The 17,846-nt window shown below is 47.1% G+C and overlaps 2 protein-coding genes across 2 annotated transcripts in view; both read left to right on the top strand.

Moving 5' to 3' along the window:
* Window positions 1–16,821, top strand: part of ESPN (espin) — a 68,601-nt gene extending 51,780 nt beyond the window's left edge. The window contains exons 10-14 of the mRNA XM_042477909.1: window positions 332–477; window positions 1,271–1,549; window positions 11,156–11,235; window positions 14,004–14,015; window positions 15,148–16,821. Of these exons, the coding sequence (XP_042333843.1) occupies window positions 332–477; window positions 1,271–1,549; window positions 11,156–11,235; window positions 14,004–14,015; window positions 15,148–15,295 (665 nt within the window). The 3' untranslated portion in view covers window positions 15,296–16,821. The remainder of the gene's footprint in view (window positions 1–331; window positions 478–1,270; window positions 1,550–11,155; window positions 11,236–14,003; window positions 14,016–15,147) is intronic.
* Window positions 2,162–11,132, top strand: LOC121936098 (espin-like protein). Its single transcript, XM_042477910.1, has 2 exons — window positions 2,162–2,942; window positions 3,253–11,132. The coding sequence occupies exon 2, from the start codon at window positions 3,340–3,342 to the stop codon at window positions 5,068–5,070; it is 1,731 nt and encodes a 576-aa protein (XP_042333844.1). The 5' UTR covers window positions 2,162–2,942; window positions 3,253–3,339; the 3' UTR covers window positions 5,071–11,132.
* Window positions 16,822–17,846: the final 1,025 nt, after the last annotated feature.

Below are 17,846 nucleotides of genomic sequence, written 5' to 3'. Positions count from 1 at the left end.
AATGGGAGCAAAATGGTTTTTAAAAATAGTAATTGCCTATGTGTATGTCCATGGCACCATCAGAACACATTCATAAAGGATGAAAGAACAAGCATGCCAATGTTGTCAAAAGAGGATAAGGTTAGTCCAAAAAAAAGTTCAGAAAAAGCAGAATTAAAAGGAGCAAATGCGGTTGCAGCCTTGGCTACCAAGATAGTCCCTGGGCAAGTTAGGAAGGAATGAGGCTCCAGAGGGTTGGCACTGTTTGCTGAGATTTTTTCTCCTGCGGAGCGCTCCTCTTCTCTCCTTCTGCATTTCCCACCAGCAATAAATCCACCTTTCGTCTTTGCAGGCACCAAGTCCTTCAACATGATGTCTCCGACCGGTGACAACGCAGAGCTGCTGGCCGAAATCAAGGCTGGGAAGAGCCTGAAGCCCACCCCGCAGAGCAAGGGCTTCACCACCGTCTTCTCAGGCTGCGGCCAGGCTGGCGCCAATGTAAGCAATGGGCAACCGGGGCGGGTGGCAACGGCCAGTTGCCAACCGAGTCCCTGTTTAAAGCCTCCCACGAGTGCCAAGGCAGATGGGGAGGGCAGAGATGAGAGGAGGGAGCCGGGGATGAACTCTTTGCCATGACAGGGATTGGCTGCTTTTGTCCCACCAGAGAAAAGAAGTGCGTCTGTATGTGGCACAGGGAGCAGGGTTGGCATCCGAGGCCTCATTGATTGTTTAAGACGGCGGAGGCGGGAGCAGATGGGAGCTTAACGGATTGCAAAAAGTGAAGGAGGCCCCCAGTCTGCACTGCACCAAAGATTTGCAGAAGTTTTTGAGAGGTCCCTGTATCACTTTGCCCAGGATTTAGGGCAAGGGACACAATTTGCATCTTTCCGCACCTCGTTGCATTTTGTATAAATAAGCTTCATAACCTGAGGCTTTAATGCCACCTAGTCCTGCATCCAAAGAAGCAAGTTAATGGCTGCAAATGGTTTGACACCGCTTTGAGGAATTCTGATATTTGTAGTTTGGTGAGACTTTTATCCCTCTCTGTCAGAGAGCACTGGTGCTCCACTAAACTACAAATCCCAGGATTTGCCACAGCGAATTAATTCTGTAGTGTGCATTTATTCATTCATTGATGCATTAATTCTGCAGTGTGGCAGGAGCCCCAGAGGCCAAAGCCTGGTTTGGGAATTCTGGGAGCTGGAGTCCAAAAGTAACTTTTCACAGATCTGAGCATGCTGCCCCACGTGCGTGGCGTTCTTAGCAATGCTTCCCTTGATTCTTTATCTAGGTTGAGACCCCCACATCTTCTCCATCTCCGTCCCGGACGCCCACGCCTCCCTCCACCCCCGAAGCGGGGTCTGCACCCCGACCGGCCATCTCACCCGAGCCAGTGGTCAACGGGTCCTCTCCGCCGCTGGCCTCGTCCATTCCGGCTGGACAGGTGGACGTGGAGGCCCTGATCCCCACCCACGACGAGCAAGGAAGGCCCATCCCCGAGTGGAAGCGGCAAGTGATGGTCCGCAAGCTCCAGATGAAGATCCAGGAGGAGGAAGAGCAGAGGCGCAAGGTAGGAGTGGGGTCCGTTGGCCAGCGTGGCATGGTGGAGTTTGCAGTGGTCATTGCCTTTGTTTGCCGTGAGAACACTCCTCCCCTCTGCAGGACAGGTCAAGATGCGGTCATCCAGGCATTTTTAGGACTGTTCATCCCAGCAACCCTTATCCCTGGCTAGAGCTGAGCGGAGTTGTAGGCTGCACTCCATATCCTCCCCCATTTCACAGAAGAAAGCTGGGACACATGTGGCCAAGCAACATCAGGCAAAAAGTTATGAATGAGGAAGGACAGACAAACTTGAAGTGCAATGAAGGCCAGGTGCTATAGGCAATATTTTAGAGGAAGGAACTGGCAAAACCACCTTTGAGTATTACTTGCCTAAGAAAACCCTAGGAGAAATTAATGGGGTCGCCATGACAGGTGACTTGAAGGCACATACATACACATACATAGAGACTCAAAAACAAAACAAGCTTCATTTATCTACCGCTTCATACCGCCTGAGCAGTGTCTAAGCGGTTTACAACTGTAAGCTAATTTGCCCCCAACAATCTGGGTACTCATTTTAGCGACCTCCTCGGAAGGATGCAAGCCTGAGTCAAGCTTGAGCCCTTTTGCTGGTCTTGAACTTGCAACTTGTGGTTTTGAGTGAGTGGCTGCAGGACAGGCATTGAACCACTGCGCCACCAGGGCTCCTTGTGAGCACATCTGTCGTCTCTTCTTACCCTCACTTACCAAAGCAAGTGAAGGCGTCCACTGAAGGTAGCCAGGTCCTCTTCTTTCTTCTCCACTTCTCATATCGGCTTCTCATTTCTGCTTTCATAAAACTCCTTCCTTGCCTCCTTTCTTTGATTTTCCATCCACCGTGTTGACTTTGAAGGTGTTAGCTGAAGGTTTTTTAGCACATTTTGGAGACCAGGAAGTCTGTTAGAAGTCTGAGGATTTCCTCAGCATCCAGAACTTGGGTTCGTCTTTCCCCACTTGTTTGGTAGTGTGTGTTTCATGTGCATTGTGTGTATTTTGGGTTTGGGGAGAGGACAGAGATAGGTTGCATGTGTCTCTGTGACTTTGCCTTGGCGTGGACTGGCTTGGAAATGCATTTAACCTGCAGTATTTGCCAAAGGTTGAATCTTGAGGAAAGTTGAAGTCGAGGCGGTCGTGGTGGCACCTGTTCACCTCCCTACTGCTTTAGGGCTTAAATTTGGTCTGTTTTGGGGTTTTGATGACAGCGATAATAACAACTCCTTCTTGTTTGCTACCAGCAAGATACTGCAGGCTTAAATGCCTTACATGATCACCCAGTGGTGTAATGTGTGAACGCTCCCAACGGCATTTGGGCCGTCGCGCCGATAACGCCATTGCTTCCCTCGCGCGGTTCTCTTGCAAGCCCACCTCATGCATGGAAAACCGTAAGTCTCATACTCTCTTTCTCTCCCTCACTCTGTGATTCTTACTCTCTCCTCACTCCGACCCCAAATGCTTCACCCCGGTACCTCCATCCAACATCTCCGCCAAAAGTGCCCCCTTGCCCACCCAAACCCCAACAACCCAAGGCCCCTCAGCCACCATTACACCACGCAAGGGACATGTAAGGCTCTCTCTGTGTGCACAACCAGGACATTGTGTTAAAGCCAATCCTGAGGGAGACTTTTTGCCCTCTTTTCTTCTTCTTCTTCCCCCCTTTTTTTGTTTTGTTATTATTTCTCCGTCCTGCTGCAGCTTCGCTCTGAGGGTTGCTGCTACCCTCAGGAAGGCTGGCGTTTCTCCCGCACCCACAACGCCATCCTGGGGCCCTTTGGGGAGCTGATGACGGAGGATGACATCCTCTACCTGGAGAAGCAGATCCAGAACCTCCAAGTGATGCACAAGGTCCAGAAAGTGGAGACGGAGCTGGAGCAGCTGGAGCATGAGTTGCAGGAGCTCCTGCCGGTCTCGGCTGCCTTGGCCAAAGAGCACTTCACCGTCAACCCCAAGCGCCTCCAGGGCAAGGAGGACGACCTGCCAGCCTGGTGCAGCAAGATCTCCATCCTCCTGAAGAGCATGGCCATCCTCCTGGCCACCTTGGGGGGGAAGGCGGTCAGGGTGGCTGACATGGTGACCCCGGATTCCCTGGAGAAGACAGGTCAGGCTGGGGAGGCCCCTGAGGCAACAGCACCCCCTGCCCCCACCAAAGTTGGCCCAATTGGCATTGCCCGATCTCAGTCCTTCAGCTGCACCCGGGAGGAGATAGAGAAGGAGATCTCTCAGTGCGGGGTCTCCGTGAAGAACCTCAAGGCCAACTACGAGCTCCACTTGCGGTCCCAGCAGTCGGCCACTGACCCCTCTGCACGCGTGTACAAGAGGAAGCGGTCCTTGCCCGTGGGGACAGCCCAGTTCACTTTTGGGAGGGAGCCCATCCTGGAAGAAGACTACATCTCGGGCCTCGAGCCGTTCGGGTCCCTCGTGGAAGGGGGCCTCCCCACCATCCCACACAGCCCACTGCTTTATGGGGAGGAAGGGGCCCTTTTCCCTGGGCAGGAGGAGGTCCAGTGTGAGGAGGAAGGAGAGCCTTCTTCTGGGGAGGCTTCCTTCAGCCCCGACCACTTGACCCGCAGCCTCCCCGTCCAGACAGAGCTCAGCTGCATCCAAGACTACATTGACATGCGCAAGGAGAGGATTGTCTACCTCTTCATGGAGCACTGGAAGAAGTGGACCTTCACGGAGTCTGTCCGCCAAGCCGGGCCACGGAAGAGGTCCGTGGAGGCTCCCACAGACTCCAACTCAAATCAGGACCGGGAGGCATATGATGGTCCGGCAGGAAAGGAGCCCAGTGAGGATGACAGGCTCTTGTACTTCATGAAGCAGAGGCAAGTGGTGGGCAAGCTGATCGCCCACTGGCGGAGCATCATCAGCCAGGTGCCCACCCGACAGATCCGCCGCCTGAGTCGGGGCAACATGCTCTACTGGCCGGAGCAATTCTTGCCCCGCATCAGCGGCACGCCGGTGGCCTACGACAGCCTGACCCTTGACCTCTTCATGCTGGGCTACTTCCAGCTGCTGGAGATGAGCATGAGCCGCGAGGAGAGGAAGTTCCGCCATTTGCTCTGCTATGAGATGTTTGACCGACTGGGCAGCCACAGCTGGGAGCTGATCCGCCGCTTCCACCGGGTCGTGATGGAGGAGATCGAGGCTGGGAAGCGGGACTGGCTGGATGGCTTTGAGGACCTCAAGCAGGACTTCTTCGGGGACAGCCTCCTGCAGGCGGAAACAGAGGCAACTCTGGAGGTGCCGGGCGAACCTCCGGGGTCTTCTCCCATCCTCTCCCGCCAGGAATCCTCTCAGACTTTGGTCAGTGTCAGCATCCGAGAACCCAGCCCACTGCCACCGGCGGAGGAAGAGGAGGAGGAACGGGCCACCAACCCAGCTCCGAAAAGCCGGAAGGGTTCGGTCCAACTGGTTTCAGAGCTGGGGGAGTTCAGCAACGAAGACATCTGCTGCTACATAGACCGTAGCTTCTCCTTCTGGAAGGAGAAGGAGGCAGAGATGTTTGATATCTGAAGGCGTTGCTTCCTGGGTGGGCAGAGAGGCCTTCGGGAGAGGCCAGGCCCTGAATCCGCAGTCCGACTCGGCCGAGACCCTTCCACCTCCTGGGTCTTGGTAGTAATCCAGAGCAGCAACTTCTTTATGGAAGCTGGCATAGGAGCAGGGCAGGTGAGAGGAGAGGAGAAGACATCGTTGCCCTCCGCTGAGGCTTTTGCTTGCCTTGGCAGGAAGGACAAGAGGCAGCCACTGCGCTCCACACAGGAGAGTCTGCTCCCCATCATAGGAACGGATGGAAATTTGGGCTCACCCAGGGAACGGACCGGCAGGAGGCGTCTGATGCAACAAATGGAACAACGTCTTAATACCACACACTTTCGTTACATGGTGGGATTTGCTGCCATAACATTGAGGGCGGCAGCTGCTGTTTTCTGCAGAAGCAGAGACAAGTTTGCAGAGGGAGGAGAATTCTGGCATCCTCTGCAAACCATGACTTGAATGTCTATTCTTTGTGGAGATCTGGGAATATGGGATGCTACGTGACCACTAGGGAAGGCTCTCCTTGTCACGGGAGAGTAAACCCTGTAAGAAGAAGACCTGGGCCTAAAAAGGCCTTTGGACTCATCTTATAGGATTGTCCCTCTGGTCGTCTCATCTTGGGAAAGTTTGCTTTTTTGATTTCCCAGCATCTTTTGCCTTAGTCCTTCCAACCCTGGGGATACATGTGGCCCCCAAAACTTCTGAATCTGGCCCCTCTTGGGCTCAAAGAAGTTCCCATCTCTTGCTTTAGGATCTTCCTTGGAAGAATTATTAGATGTGGCGCTGGAGCATTTCTGGACCGAATCCTATTGTTGACGCAACTAGAATAGACCTAAGGAATCAATGGGACTGATCTGCTCAGCGTTCAAGAATTGATTCAGAGGGTTTATTCTTTTGGGGGGGAAAGCAATAGGATTCAGGACTCCATGCATCCTCACACCTACAAACACACACACACATACACACACACACCAGCAGCGATAAACTAATATGGATTTGGTTATGTAATCTTGAACAGGGATTGATAAGCAAATCTTTTGCTGCAGGACAGGGAAACACAGCAAAGTGTGAACTTATGACATCAGAACTTTAAAGCGCTTTGCAGATTTAAAACAAACAAACCAACCTACTGTAGAAATAATTAGCAATGATTATAATAATCATTGTAAACCTTCTGTGGGTTTGCTTTTAAAACCCTGTTGTATAATCTGGCGGCGGAGGGTTGCATTGAGGTCAGGGAGAACTGGAAGCCCCTTGACTCTGGGATTTCTCTGCAATCCCAGAAGCACCTGGGCCTGGCCCTAAGTCTCCAGTTTCATAAATTGTCTCCAGGTTAAGGGTGCAAATTCTCCACCTTTGAGGAACTCAGCTCCAGAAGAGAGGAGAGGACTGTGTACAAATCTAAGCCCTGCAACAATTTGCGAGGCTTAATTGATTCATTGCTGCAACAGACTTACCAGGAGGGCTCTATGTATTTACTTGGTTAGTTTATTGCTTCCCATCAAGTCATTGCAGTGCTAGGGCTCACTTTCCATTCTGCATCTATCATCTGGCTGGAACCAAGGAGGCTAGATTAAATGTTTCTCATTCCATCTCCTTAAGTGGGCGCTAAAGAATAATCCTCTCATTTCACCTTAAGATTTAATGTCCAAATAGGAACATGTATTTTTTTGTGTGTGTATGTATGAATGATAAGCGGTGAGTACTTTGTGCATCCTTGATCTCAGGAAACCTTTGGCTGGCAAACCCTAGAGAGTGACTTTTTAAAAAATGGAAACCTTGGCAGAGGCTGAGGTCCGTGGAAGATGCGAGACCCCAAAACCCCTGCCCTAAAATCGCAATGTCTAGCTGCTGCAAGTCGTGCGCATTGTTGATGTGAAACACTAACAAAACTCAACCGCCTCCCAGAAGAAATGAGAGAAGGTACCCATCAGACAAGGGATGGACAAGTTGGGGATCTTTTGGTTGCTGTTGGGCTGCAACTTCCAGCATTCTTCACCGCTGGCTAAGGTCTTCTGGGAGCTGCAGTCCAAGAGCCTCCAGAGGACATCAAACAATCAGGACAAAGAGTATGGCCAGGCAACAAGACAGCAAAAGTCAACAACAACAACAACAACAACAACAACAATATACCAAATGTACTATTTTAAGCAGAAAAAAATCCTAGAGTGTATTTACAGGGTGAGCTTCTCTTATTCAAAATGCTTGGCAGCAGACATGTTTTGGGTTTTGGAACGCCTCTATTTGCATTTAGGTCCATAATGACAGTTATCTTGGAGATGGAATCCGAGTCTGAACACAAAAATTCATTTACGTTTCATATACGTCTCATACACATGGTAATTTCATAACAGTGTTTGAAACAGTTTTCTGCATGAAACAAGGTTTGGGTACGTAGAACCATCGGGAAAAGCCTTGGCTTTTGGAATATTTTCAGATTTTGGCATCCTGGAAAAGGGAGACTCAGCCTGTACTGAGTTTAGGAAGGGCAAGAATCTGCTTCCTCTTCTCCTGGGTTTACTGAATGCAAACTCCTTTTGCAATTTGAACTCAATTTGCAGCAAAGAGAGAAAGAAGGAGGGGGAGAGACAAATCAGGACATTTTAAGAGCGGCTGAGAAAGTGGGACTACACAGGACTAACCAAGACAGTCCTTGCCAAACTGAGATATTTGGAGGGTGTGGAAGGAGTGGGTGAACCCTACAACAGACCCACAAAAACGATGGGATTTACCCATCATTCATTTGGCTCAGTGGAACTACTTTAGTTGGGACTCACCTCTAAGCATCAAGGCCAGTATGCCACCAGTGAGGACACCAAACTGACTGGTCTCTCCTGGGAGACACTGCTTTATACCAGCGGTGGCCAGAGAAAAGTCCGCCGAAGGGGACCCCAGTTATTGTCCAGGGGTAGTTGCATGATTTAAACTAAATAGTCTGAGTCCAGATGTGGTTTGGGAAGAGGGTTTTAACCCTTTGCCCTGATGCCATTCTAGTCCAAACCAGGCTGCCCCCGTCTCTGCAAAACAGAGACACGGTTCCTAATTGCAGGGATAATTGCCGGGGTTTGCCATGTTAGATCCGTAGGGAGAGGTGGGATATTAATAAATTATTATTATTATTATTATTATTATTATTATTATTATTATTATTATTTTAGTTGAGATGTCTAGTGAATCTGCCTCACTGAGAAGTATTGTTAAGGAAAGACTACTCCAAAGGTCCTATCCTGGGAGAGGATATTTGTCTCGTGTCCTTTCTTTTTCAAGATTGTGGGGCATGAGAAAAAGTACCATTTTTGTCACACAAACACAAATATAAGACAGGTATTTGTGCAATCAAAACCCTAACAGGACCCAGCCATCTCATTCTGATTATTTGATCCCAAACTGTATCTGGAGAGGAGTCTTCTCCGATTATTCCTGTGTGTTTACTGAGTTGTTTGTTCAAGTTATTGCCCCTTTTGTGTTTTTCTCTGGTGATGGAGTTAAGAAATAAAGTGTGCCTACTGTGCAAAGGGCATTGGACATTTTATTATTGTTGTTCTTGGTGGAAAGAAACCTAGGGCCTGTTCGACTTCTTCCAGCCTTGCTTGTGTGTCAAGGCTGTCCTGAATTTGTAAGACCTGGTTTGGAGATTTCTCATTCATAAGGTCTTTAAAAAGTAGAGAATAGTGAGGAGACAAGCTCCACTTGTTCTAAGATGGTTGACTGTTTATTCCTTTTGAAATAGCCCAATGTGTTTTGGACTGGGCAAGAAAAGGGACTTCATGGGGATTAAACACGAACACAAATATAAGACAGGTATTAAAAAGACAAGATTACATGAAATTAACGCTGCCCCATGAGATCAGATAGGCATGCAATTTTTTTTGTATTGGAAACATGCACTAGAGTTGTGAACATGCTCCAAAAGACAGGGCCCTTGGATATTAAAAGGTGGACAGTACTGTTTCCCAAACCTTGGTCCTCCAAGTGTTTTGGACTTCAACTCCCAGAAGCCCTGGTCAGTTTGGCAAACAATCAGGAATTCTGAGAGCTGAAGTCCAAAATATCTGGAGGGACAAAGTCTGGGGGAAACGCTGGTCTACAGTAATTTTGATATATTTTAGCTTCTGAATCACTGAGCGATGGCAGTTCCTAGTGGAAAAACTCAGCCTGACTTACACTTAGTGGACATCCAGGGTTTCAGGCATGAGATCCTAGAGATGCCTGGGACTGAACCTGGTGCCTTCTGCATACAAAGCAAGGGCCACAGACGTTTCCCTATCAAACCCGCCCGATGCCCCCAGACCCCAAAGTCCAGGTCTTGCCACTGGACCCACCTTTGCATTTGAATCACGCTGTCGCCTGCCATGACCTGGGCTGCTTCTCTCCCTCCCCTCCTGGGCCCTTGATCCTTTCAGGGCTAAACCTCTTGGGAATTCAGGGCCGGCTTCCAGTGGAAGCCTCCTCCTAAGCCGCCCCGTGCTTCTTGGGCTCCCCTCCACCTAAGCTCCTTGCCCCCGTTGAGGATCTGCCAGCCGTCCTTCTTCAGAAAAGCAAGTGGCCAGGGCGGTCATCCAAGGACGCCACAGTGTACAACGGTCATATGGCAGAACAGCGTTGTTGGCTGATCCCATTGGAGCAGCTTCTGTCCAGAGGCCTGCCTTCTCTGAGTCAAAGAAGAAAACAAAAGCGGACATGCAAGTCCTTTTGAACAAAGCCAGAGTTGGAAAATCCGCAGGCGGGTGAGGACTTTGAGCAAACTGACTTCTTTTGGGGGAAAGAAAATATCCCAGGGGTGTGTGCAAGATTCCAGATTTTGCAGAAATCTTGGGCAATCTAAACCGGGGGTGATTCTATGAGTAAAGTGTGGTCTTTAGATGGCATGCACCCCCTTGGCTATGTTTGCAAAGATGCTAAGACAGACTGCTAGTGAATTGTAATGAAGGGGAACATGATACCATCAATGCACTTTGCTGCCTGATGCACATTGGAACTGATGCGTTGTGCATTGGTCCCATTGTGCATCATTCCCTTTGCCAGCTCGACTCACAAGCCCTCTGCCAGAGCAGACATTGTGCATCTTCACACTTCTAATTCCCACACATGTAAGTCCAGTTATGTGAACGCAACTCCTGTCCAAGATTCCAGACACAGTGGTTATCATTAATGGCCAGAATCCTGTTATCGACTGCTTAGTTAATATACTTAGTAATGTGAAGCCGAAGGCTTTCCTGGCTGGCATCCATAGTTTTTTGTGGGGTTTTCGGGCTAAGTAGAACATGGCCACATAGCCTGAAAAACCCTAAAAAATCCCCTAGACTTAGTTCCTTAGTGAAGTATACTTATAACTAAGTCACTTCTCCTGTCTCAGCTTCTCCTAAACCTGATGGAAACATCTTCCATTGACTGGCAGAACGGACCTCCTCCTCCCTATGCATCTAATGCCCAGGAAAGTAGGTTGGCGAGGATGTTACAATCCTGTCACAACTGTGAAGAAGTGGCAGCCATGTACATGTTGTTGTTGTTGTTGTTTTGTACCTTCAGGTTGTTTCAAATTTATGGTGACCCAACCTAAGGCAAACCTATCATGGGGTTTTCTTGGCAAGATTCATTCATACAGATGAGTAAAGCCAGGTAACCATTCTGGATTCATGGCTGCTACTTAGTCATGATTGTGCGATGGTTGTAACTCCTACACAGGCCTCAGCTGCATTAAAAACCCATGTATGTGTGCATTTTGGCAAAAGCAAATGAAGCCTCCAAGTCTTGACTTGGAGCTGGTGCCAACTGGGGAAGGTATTCCATAAGGGAGATGCCAACGCAGAGTAGGCCCTGCTCTTGCACCAGCCTCAGAGTGTCCCAGCCATTGCATCCTCCTAGACCCAAATATTCTGGAAAGAGTTTAGTCTCCCCTGCAATCTCCCTTTCCATGGAGACTTTTACTGCTGGATCTAGAAACCTGGCACAGGTGCCTTCCTCCTTCCGCTTCCTTCAGCGCCTGACTTGTGTCCTTCTGCCGCTTCTTCCTCCAAGGGCTGAAGCGGAAAGAAAAGCCTCCGTTGTGCCTTTTGTCTTTCAGGAAAGAGAGGAAGAGGCCCGTTTGGCCACAATGCCGGCCTGGAGGAGAGACATCCTTCGCAAGAAGATGGAAGAGGAAAGGTGAGCTCAGACTCGGAAGGAGGGATGTGGTGCTACACAAGAATTTGGGGAGGAGAGGGTTTTGCAACACATTCATAGAATCATAGAATTGGAAGAGACCGCAAGGGCCACCCAGTCCAACCCCCTTCTGCCATGCATCAAAGCATCCCCATTGACAGATGGCCATCCAGCCTCTGTTTAAAGACCTCCAAGGAAGGAGACTCCATTACACTCTATTGAGGGACTTTCTTCCACTGTCAAACAGCCTTTACTCTCAGGAGGATCCTCCTAATGTTGAGCTGGAATCTCTTTTCCTGGAGCTTGCATCCATTGTTCCATTGGGTCCTATTCTCTGGAGCAGCAGAAAACAAGCTTGCTTCCTCCTGAATATGACATCCCTTCAGATACTTAAACAGAGCTATCATATCACCTCTTAACCTTCTCTTCTCCAGGCTAAACACCCCCAGCTCCCTAAGTCTCTCCTCATAGGGCTTCATGGTTTCCAGACCCATCACCATTTTATTCGTCCTCCTTTGGACACATGGCTCCGGTTTCTCATGTCCTTTTTCAATTGTTTTGCCCAGAACTGGACACAAGTTTATTCCAGAATAGACCAAAGCAGAGTAGAGTGGCATGATTACTTCTCTTGATCTAGTCACTATACTTCCATTGTACTGTTAACGCAGCCTTTGTCACAATATTGGACATTGGAAAGGTACCATTCTCAACAACAACATTCCAGCACCAAAGTTATATTCTATCTATATTATAGATTAGATTTAAAAATATGGAATTTAATTATAGATGAGATTTAAAAATATGGAATTTAGTAAAATAACCAAAGAGCATTAGAAGTCATGAATAAACTATAGTTAGGTATTGTAATATATAACTATAGTTTATTCGTGACTGCTAATGCTCTTCAGTTATTTTACTAAATTCTATATTATATATATATAATAGAATATATATAAATCTCTAATCTCTAATTATCCATTAGGGTTTGGGGTTTTGTGAGACAAAACCATTTGTTTTATTTATTTTCCTCCTCCTATTCTTTCTAAAATTTAACTATTTTTAATCCTGTCACAAAGAATGGAGCTTCAAATAATTTATCGTTGGCCCGTTCCGGACGGGCGTACAGTATAGTACATCTCCAGGATGTACTAGGGTTAGAATGGGGCGTCACTTCCTGATGCCCCTAACCCTAGTACGGACTGGGTTCGTACAATATGGTGGCGCCCGTTCCACACGGGGGCCGGCATGGCTGCGTCACGACTGCGCTGCCTCCAAGCGGGGTGGCGCAGAAGTGACATAGTGGGGCTGCGTGAGGGCGCCTTTCTCCTCCTTCCCAAGGACACCCATTTCCAGGCCACGGGGAAGCGGCCTTTTGTCGCTTCCCCGCAGTCTGGAAAGTGGTGGATCGGGACCTCAGAGGCTGCCGTTGTGGCAGCTGAGGCCCCGATCCGACGGGCAAAGGGCCGGGTACAGGCCACCCCAAATGGGCGTTCCGTAACGCGCCATTGGCTCCCAGCCTTTTCTAAAATTATCCAACAAGGTTTTTTCTCCCTTAACAATTGGGTTAACTTATCTGATTCCATAAAACCATACATTTTCCTTACCTACCCTTGGATTTCCAGAGTTTCTGTACTCCTGGAGTTTGTCATACAGTACAATGGAAAGGAGAAGCCAGGCAGAGTCAGACACGCATCCTAGACTTTAGGAGAGCAGATTTCAGTAAACTTAGAGAAGTATTGAGGGTGATCCTGTGGTCAGAAATACTAAAAGAGAAGGGAGTTCAGGACGGATGGGAGTTTCTCAAAAGGGAGATACTGAAGGCACACTTTCAAACAGTTCCAGTGAGAAAGAAAGATGGGAGATGTCTCAGGAAACCAGGATGGATGACTAAGGAACTTCCAACTGAGCTGAGTTTGAAACGGAACATGTATAAGAAATGGAAAAAGGGGGAAATCACCAAAGAGGAATTCAAAGAAATAGCAGGCATTTGTAGGGTAAAGTCAGAAATGCTAAAGCGCAGAATGAACTCAGTCTTGCTAGAGAGGTTAAGAACAACAAAAAGAGCTTTTTTGGATATGTCCGCAGCAAAAGGAAGAAGAAGGAAACGGTAGGTTCACTGAATGGAGAAGATGGCAAAATGCTAACAGGAGACAGAGAAAAGGCAGAATTACTCAAGACCTTCTTTGCCTCAGTCTTCTCAGAAAAGGCAAAGGGTGCTCAACCTGAGGATAATGGAGCAGAGGACAGAATAAGTAAAGAGATAGTAGAGGAATACCTTGTTAATCTAAATGAATTTAAGTCTCCAGGACCAGATGAACTACATCCAAGGGCATTAAAAGAACTGGCAAATGTAATATCGGAGCCATTGGCAATAATACTCTTTGAGGACTCCTGGAGAACAGGAGAAATCCCAGCAGAATGGAGGAGGGCAAACGTTGTCCCCATCTTCAAAAAGGGGAAAAAAGAGGATCCCAACAATTATCGTCCAGTTAGTCTGACATCAATCCCAGGAAAGATTCTGGAGCAGATCATTAAAGAGAGAGTCTGTGAACATCTAGAAGGCAATGCCATAATCACAAAAAGTCAACATGGGTTTCAGAGAAAGAAGTCTTGCCAGACAAACCTTATCTCGTTCTTTGATAAAATGACCAGCTAAATGCAGATGAGCAAAAAGACATTTACTGTTTTTAGCTTTTATTTTGTAATATCCTACATTTTCCTTGAATGTCACCCTGACTGCTGTGTTTTGTCTTCTTTCTTGTCTTCAACAGAGAGCAAAAACGGTGAGTCGACTCTCACGATCCGTTACTAACCCAGCCTTCCTTGTTGGAGATGATGGTACTTGTAGTCCGACTGGGCTAGAGGTCCCCAGAGGTGGGGAAAACTGGTCCAGCATGACTGGCTGAGCTTTGAAATGCTTTGAAACGCAAGTAATGGAACAACCAGAGCAAACGGTTTTGTTTGGGTTGCATGCAAACTTTGATCTGAATCGCTCCAGCAACCTTAGATCAAGGCTGAGAAATGCTGCATCCTTCCCTGGATCCAGCCTTGCAAGGAAAAGCCTATTAAACTTGGAGTTTTTTAGGGTAAGGGAAAGAAAATCACTAACGCTGCGGAAATAGTGCATTTGACATCGCATTATGGCTCAATGCTACAGGATGCTAGGGTTTGGGGTTTTGTGAGACATTTAGCCTTCTCTGTCAGAGAGCTCACAAACGACAAATCCTAGGCTTCCCACCATGGAGCCATGGCAGTTAAAGCAGTGCTAAACTGCATTCATTTTCGATATTATGGGCAAGGGAGGACACATTTTACATGGTTACAAAACCCGGGAGCACAGAGGAGTGCGGTTTTCACAGGGCTTCCTCCAACAGCAGATTAAAATCCAGACCAGAGAAGAAATGTGGGAGTCTTTCACAACACTGGCCTCTTTGTGAGATGTTCCAAACAGAGGGATTTATTCTTTAGAGACAGAGCAGCCGTTCCCACTAATTCGGGGTATCTGCCCCTAGTTCCCACTGGAAATCGGTCCTGATCCTCATTGGATCGATTCCAGGCGAAATAAAGCAGAGCAAAAGCAAAAAGCTCGGGTTCTTTTGGTAGCAGTTGTTTTGCGGTTCTTTTGAGAAGAATCGGTTCTGACGCGATTCCTTTCTGAGGGGAGGGAAAATGGCAGAAATGCCACGTTTTGACAGATCTACCTTTCCTCCTTGTGTTTTTTTAAAAGAAAATTAAATGGATAGAATATGTGATTGGTTGAATATGTGATTGATAGACAGCAAAGGATATGGGATACCCCACTTGTGCAAGTGTCTTAAGTGGTGCGTCCACCAACACAACTGGGAAGGAAGCCAAAAGGGTTTCCTTTCCACCTCAAAAGCCTTAGGAACTTACTCCTTTTCTGTTTCCCGACAGCAAAGAGCAAGAGAAACTGCGGAGGGAAGAGGCAGAGAAGGAGAAAGAGCAGTCGGAAAAGCTAAGGACTCTTGGGTACGATGAGACAAAACTGGCCCCTTGGCAAAGGCAGATTATCCTCAAAAAAGGAGACATCTCGAAGCACTAGGAGCTGGATGCCACTGCAACCACCATCATCCCCTTCCTCCTGCTGCTGCTGCTTCGATCCTGTGAGTTCTTGAGACGAAGAGAGGAAGGAAACCTCAATCCAGTTTCTGGGTTTGTCTCTTCATCTGGCAAAATCTCTCTCTCTCTTACACACAAAGACACTTACACACTTGGCTCTCATCCATCCATCTTCATTTACCTTCTTCCTATCCATTTATTTCATGCCCGTTTCTAAGGCCAGATGCATTGACCCTTAGAAGAGAGGAAAAACCTAACGCTCATGAGATCTGGCAGAAGTTACCTTGGCTCTCCCCTCTCTGTACCTTTGCTACTACTGCTACTACTACTGGAACAAAAAGAAGAGGGGAACCTATTCGGCAGGTTTTTGGCACGCCAGGAGTAGCCAACCCTTGGCTGGGGCCTGAGGTGTCATCCTCCGTTGGTGGTGACATTGTGTGGCTGCATGTGCCACTTTTACATGTAAATCTGCACCAGAAGGAGAAGTCGGAGAAGTCCTTGGAAGGCTCAAAGCAAGGAGACAAAGTGCTCCAGTCCAGTTGTGGAAGCAGAAAAATAGCAAGGGCTTTCCTATGCAGAACGCTCCATCTCCCTTCTCCCAAAGTCTGAGTAGAAAAAGAAAACTTAGCAACTAACAACAGACACAAGGGCATACACTTTGGCTGGCCTGGTCTGTATGGGCAACTTAAAGTCCCCATGGCCAGATGCGCAACCAGACAAAGCCTCCATATTTTACCTTTGTTCTTGCCGTAGCCTTTTCTCTTCATTTTTGGAAACTTATGCAGAGCCCACAGTTCTCCCACGGGAGGCTGGTTCTCCCACGGGACGCTGGTTCTCCCACGGGACGCTGGTTCTCCCACGGGACGCTGGTTCTCCCACGGGAGGCTGGTTCTCCCACGGGAGGCTGGTTCTCCCACAGGGCGCTGGTTCTCCCACGGGGCGCTGGTTCTCCCACGGGACACACGTCTAGCCTCTCTGCTATATTTAATTTAATTTAAATCAAGTGTCTACCCCTCATGTCTAGGAAGATCCTCATGGAAGAGTATGGAAAATTCTTGCTTCGAAGATGGATACGAAGCAAGAAGGGGAACTAAACAAAATGCCAAGGTAATGGGTTTCTCCACATATTGTATATCCCAACAAATGATAACACTAATATTCTATCATCCAATAACTCCTGTGGTTAACAGCGAAAGGCACCTAGTAAATGCAATAGTAAATGCAACAGAGTTAGTCATAAAAAGTCCAGTAGTTTTCCTTCTGGCCTCTTTGTAGAAAACATATAGGGGTAATAAGAGCAAATGGAAGCTATATTACAAATGCGGTGTTAAATCTTCATAGTGAAGTTATTATCTCAGTGATGAATCACAAGTACGCAACTGTCTTTCGAATATTAAGACAAATTGTTATTTTCCTCGTAATTAAAGAGTGTTTTAGCCATTTTGACAAATGCATCTCAATGGACTTCTATCACAGAGAAGCGGGATAAAAATAAAGTTTTATTTTTGTAATAATAATAATAATAATAATAATAATAAATTTTATTTCTACCCCGCCTTTCCAAAAAAATGATCAAGGCGGCTTACAAAAGTTAAAAAAAGTTACAATACAAAGTAAACAATTACAGTATAAAAGTTAAAACATTACTGCATAAAAAGGGAACAGGAATCAGAAAAAATACACGTCAAGGGCAAAAACAATCAAATCAAATTGCTTATTATCTCTTCTTATAATTAACCCCTGCATTCCCAATTCAGGATGCTGTTTTCAGTCCTAGAAATCTTTCCAAATACGTGGAAATAACAACATAAATTCCAGGAGAGGAAACATAAATTAAAGGAGAGGAAAAAATATATTTTTACCATGTCTAATATTGCAAGCTTATCTCTCTCCTGAAACAAGTTCTTTTACACTTAGCAATGTCAGTTTTATTCTATATACTGTTTCTCTAGACAATTTTATACAAAAATTGTGGTGTTGTTGTATAACAGGATTTTAGTATCCCGTCTGAAGTGGTGTCATTTGTTGGGATACCCATTGCCTTGGTACTTTGTTTAGTCTCCCCTTTGTATTTCATAATTGTTCATGAAACCTTCCTGTTGTTTTGTTCTATGAATGAAGAAGGGCCAGGACTCTGCCTAGTTCTTTGCCATCGTAATTTATTCCTTGCAAAAAGTCAAATATTGCAAAGTACATTCTGCAAGAAATGAGCAAAATCTGCAAAAGGTTGTGCAATTTTTCTAAGTTGCAGAAACTAGCCTTTCCTTGCTTTTATTCTTTTAATACTCCAATACTGATTGCAAGGAGACTATCTCCAGGAGCAAAGAAATGTTCTTTGCAAAGCGGTATGAAAATCCAAGGAAACGGCACTTCCTTGTGGCACATTGGACCAAACAAAACAGCATTTCTTCCTAACAGTTTCCACTTTTTCCCCTGCTCTGGATCATCTCATTTACTGCAATCTCTGAGTCTTAAGATTTTGTAAGGTAGAAAGCGTCCTGCAGTTGTCTTAAAACATCACAGGGAGCCTCCAG

The sequence above is a fragment of the Sceloporus undulatus genome, chromosome 7 (genome assembly GCF_019175285.1).
Source record: "Sceloporus undulatus isolate JIND9_A2432 ecotype Alabama chromosome 7, SceUnd_v1.1, whole genome shotgun sequence".
Taxonomy (NCBI): Eukaryota; Metazoa; Chordata; class Lepidosauria; order Squamata; family Phrynosomatidae; genus Sceloporus; species Sceloporus undulatus.
This window is presented reverse-complemented; position numbering and strand designations above follow the sequence as displayed.

What these genes read in the sequence shown, in the direction of transcription:
- LOC121936098 (XM_042477910.1), top strand. Translation starts at nt 3,340, where the DNA reads ATGACGGAGGATGACATCCTCTACCTGGAGAAGCAGATCCAGAACCTC.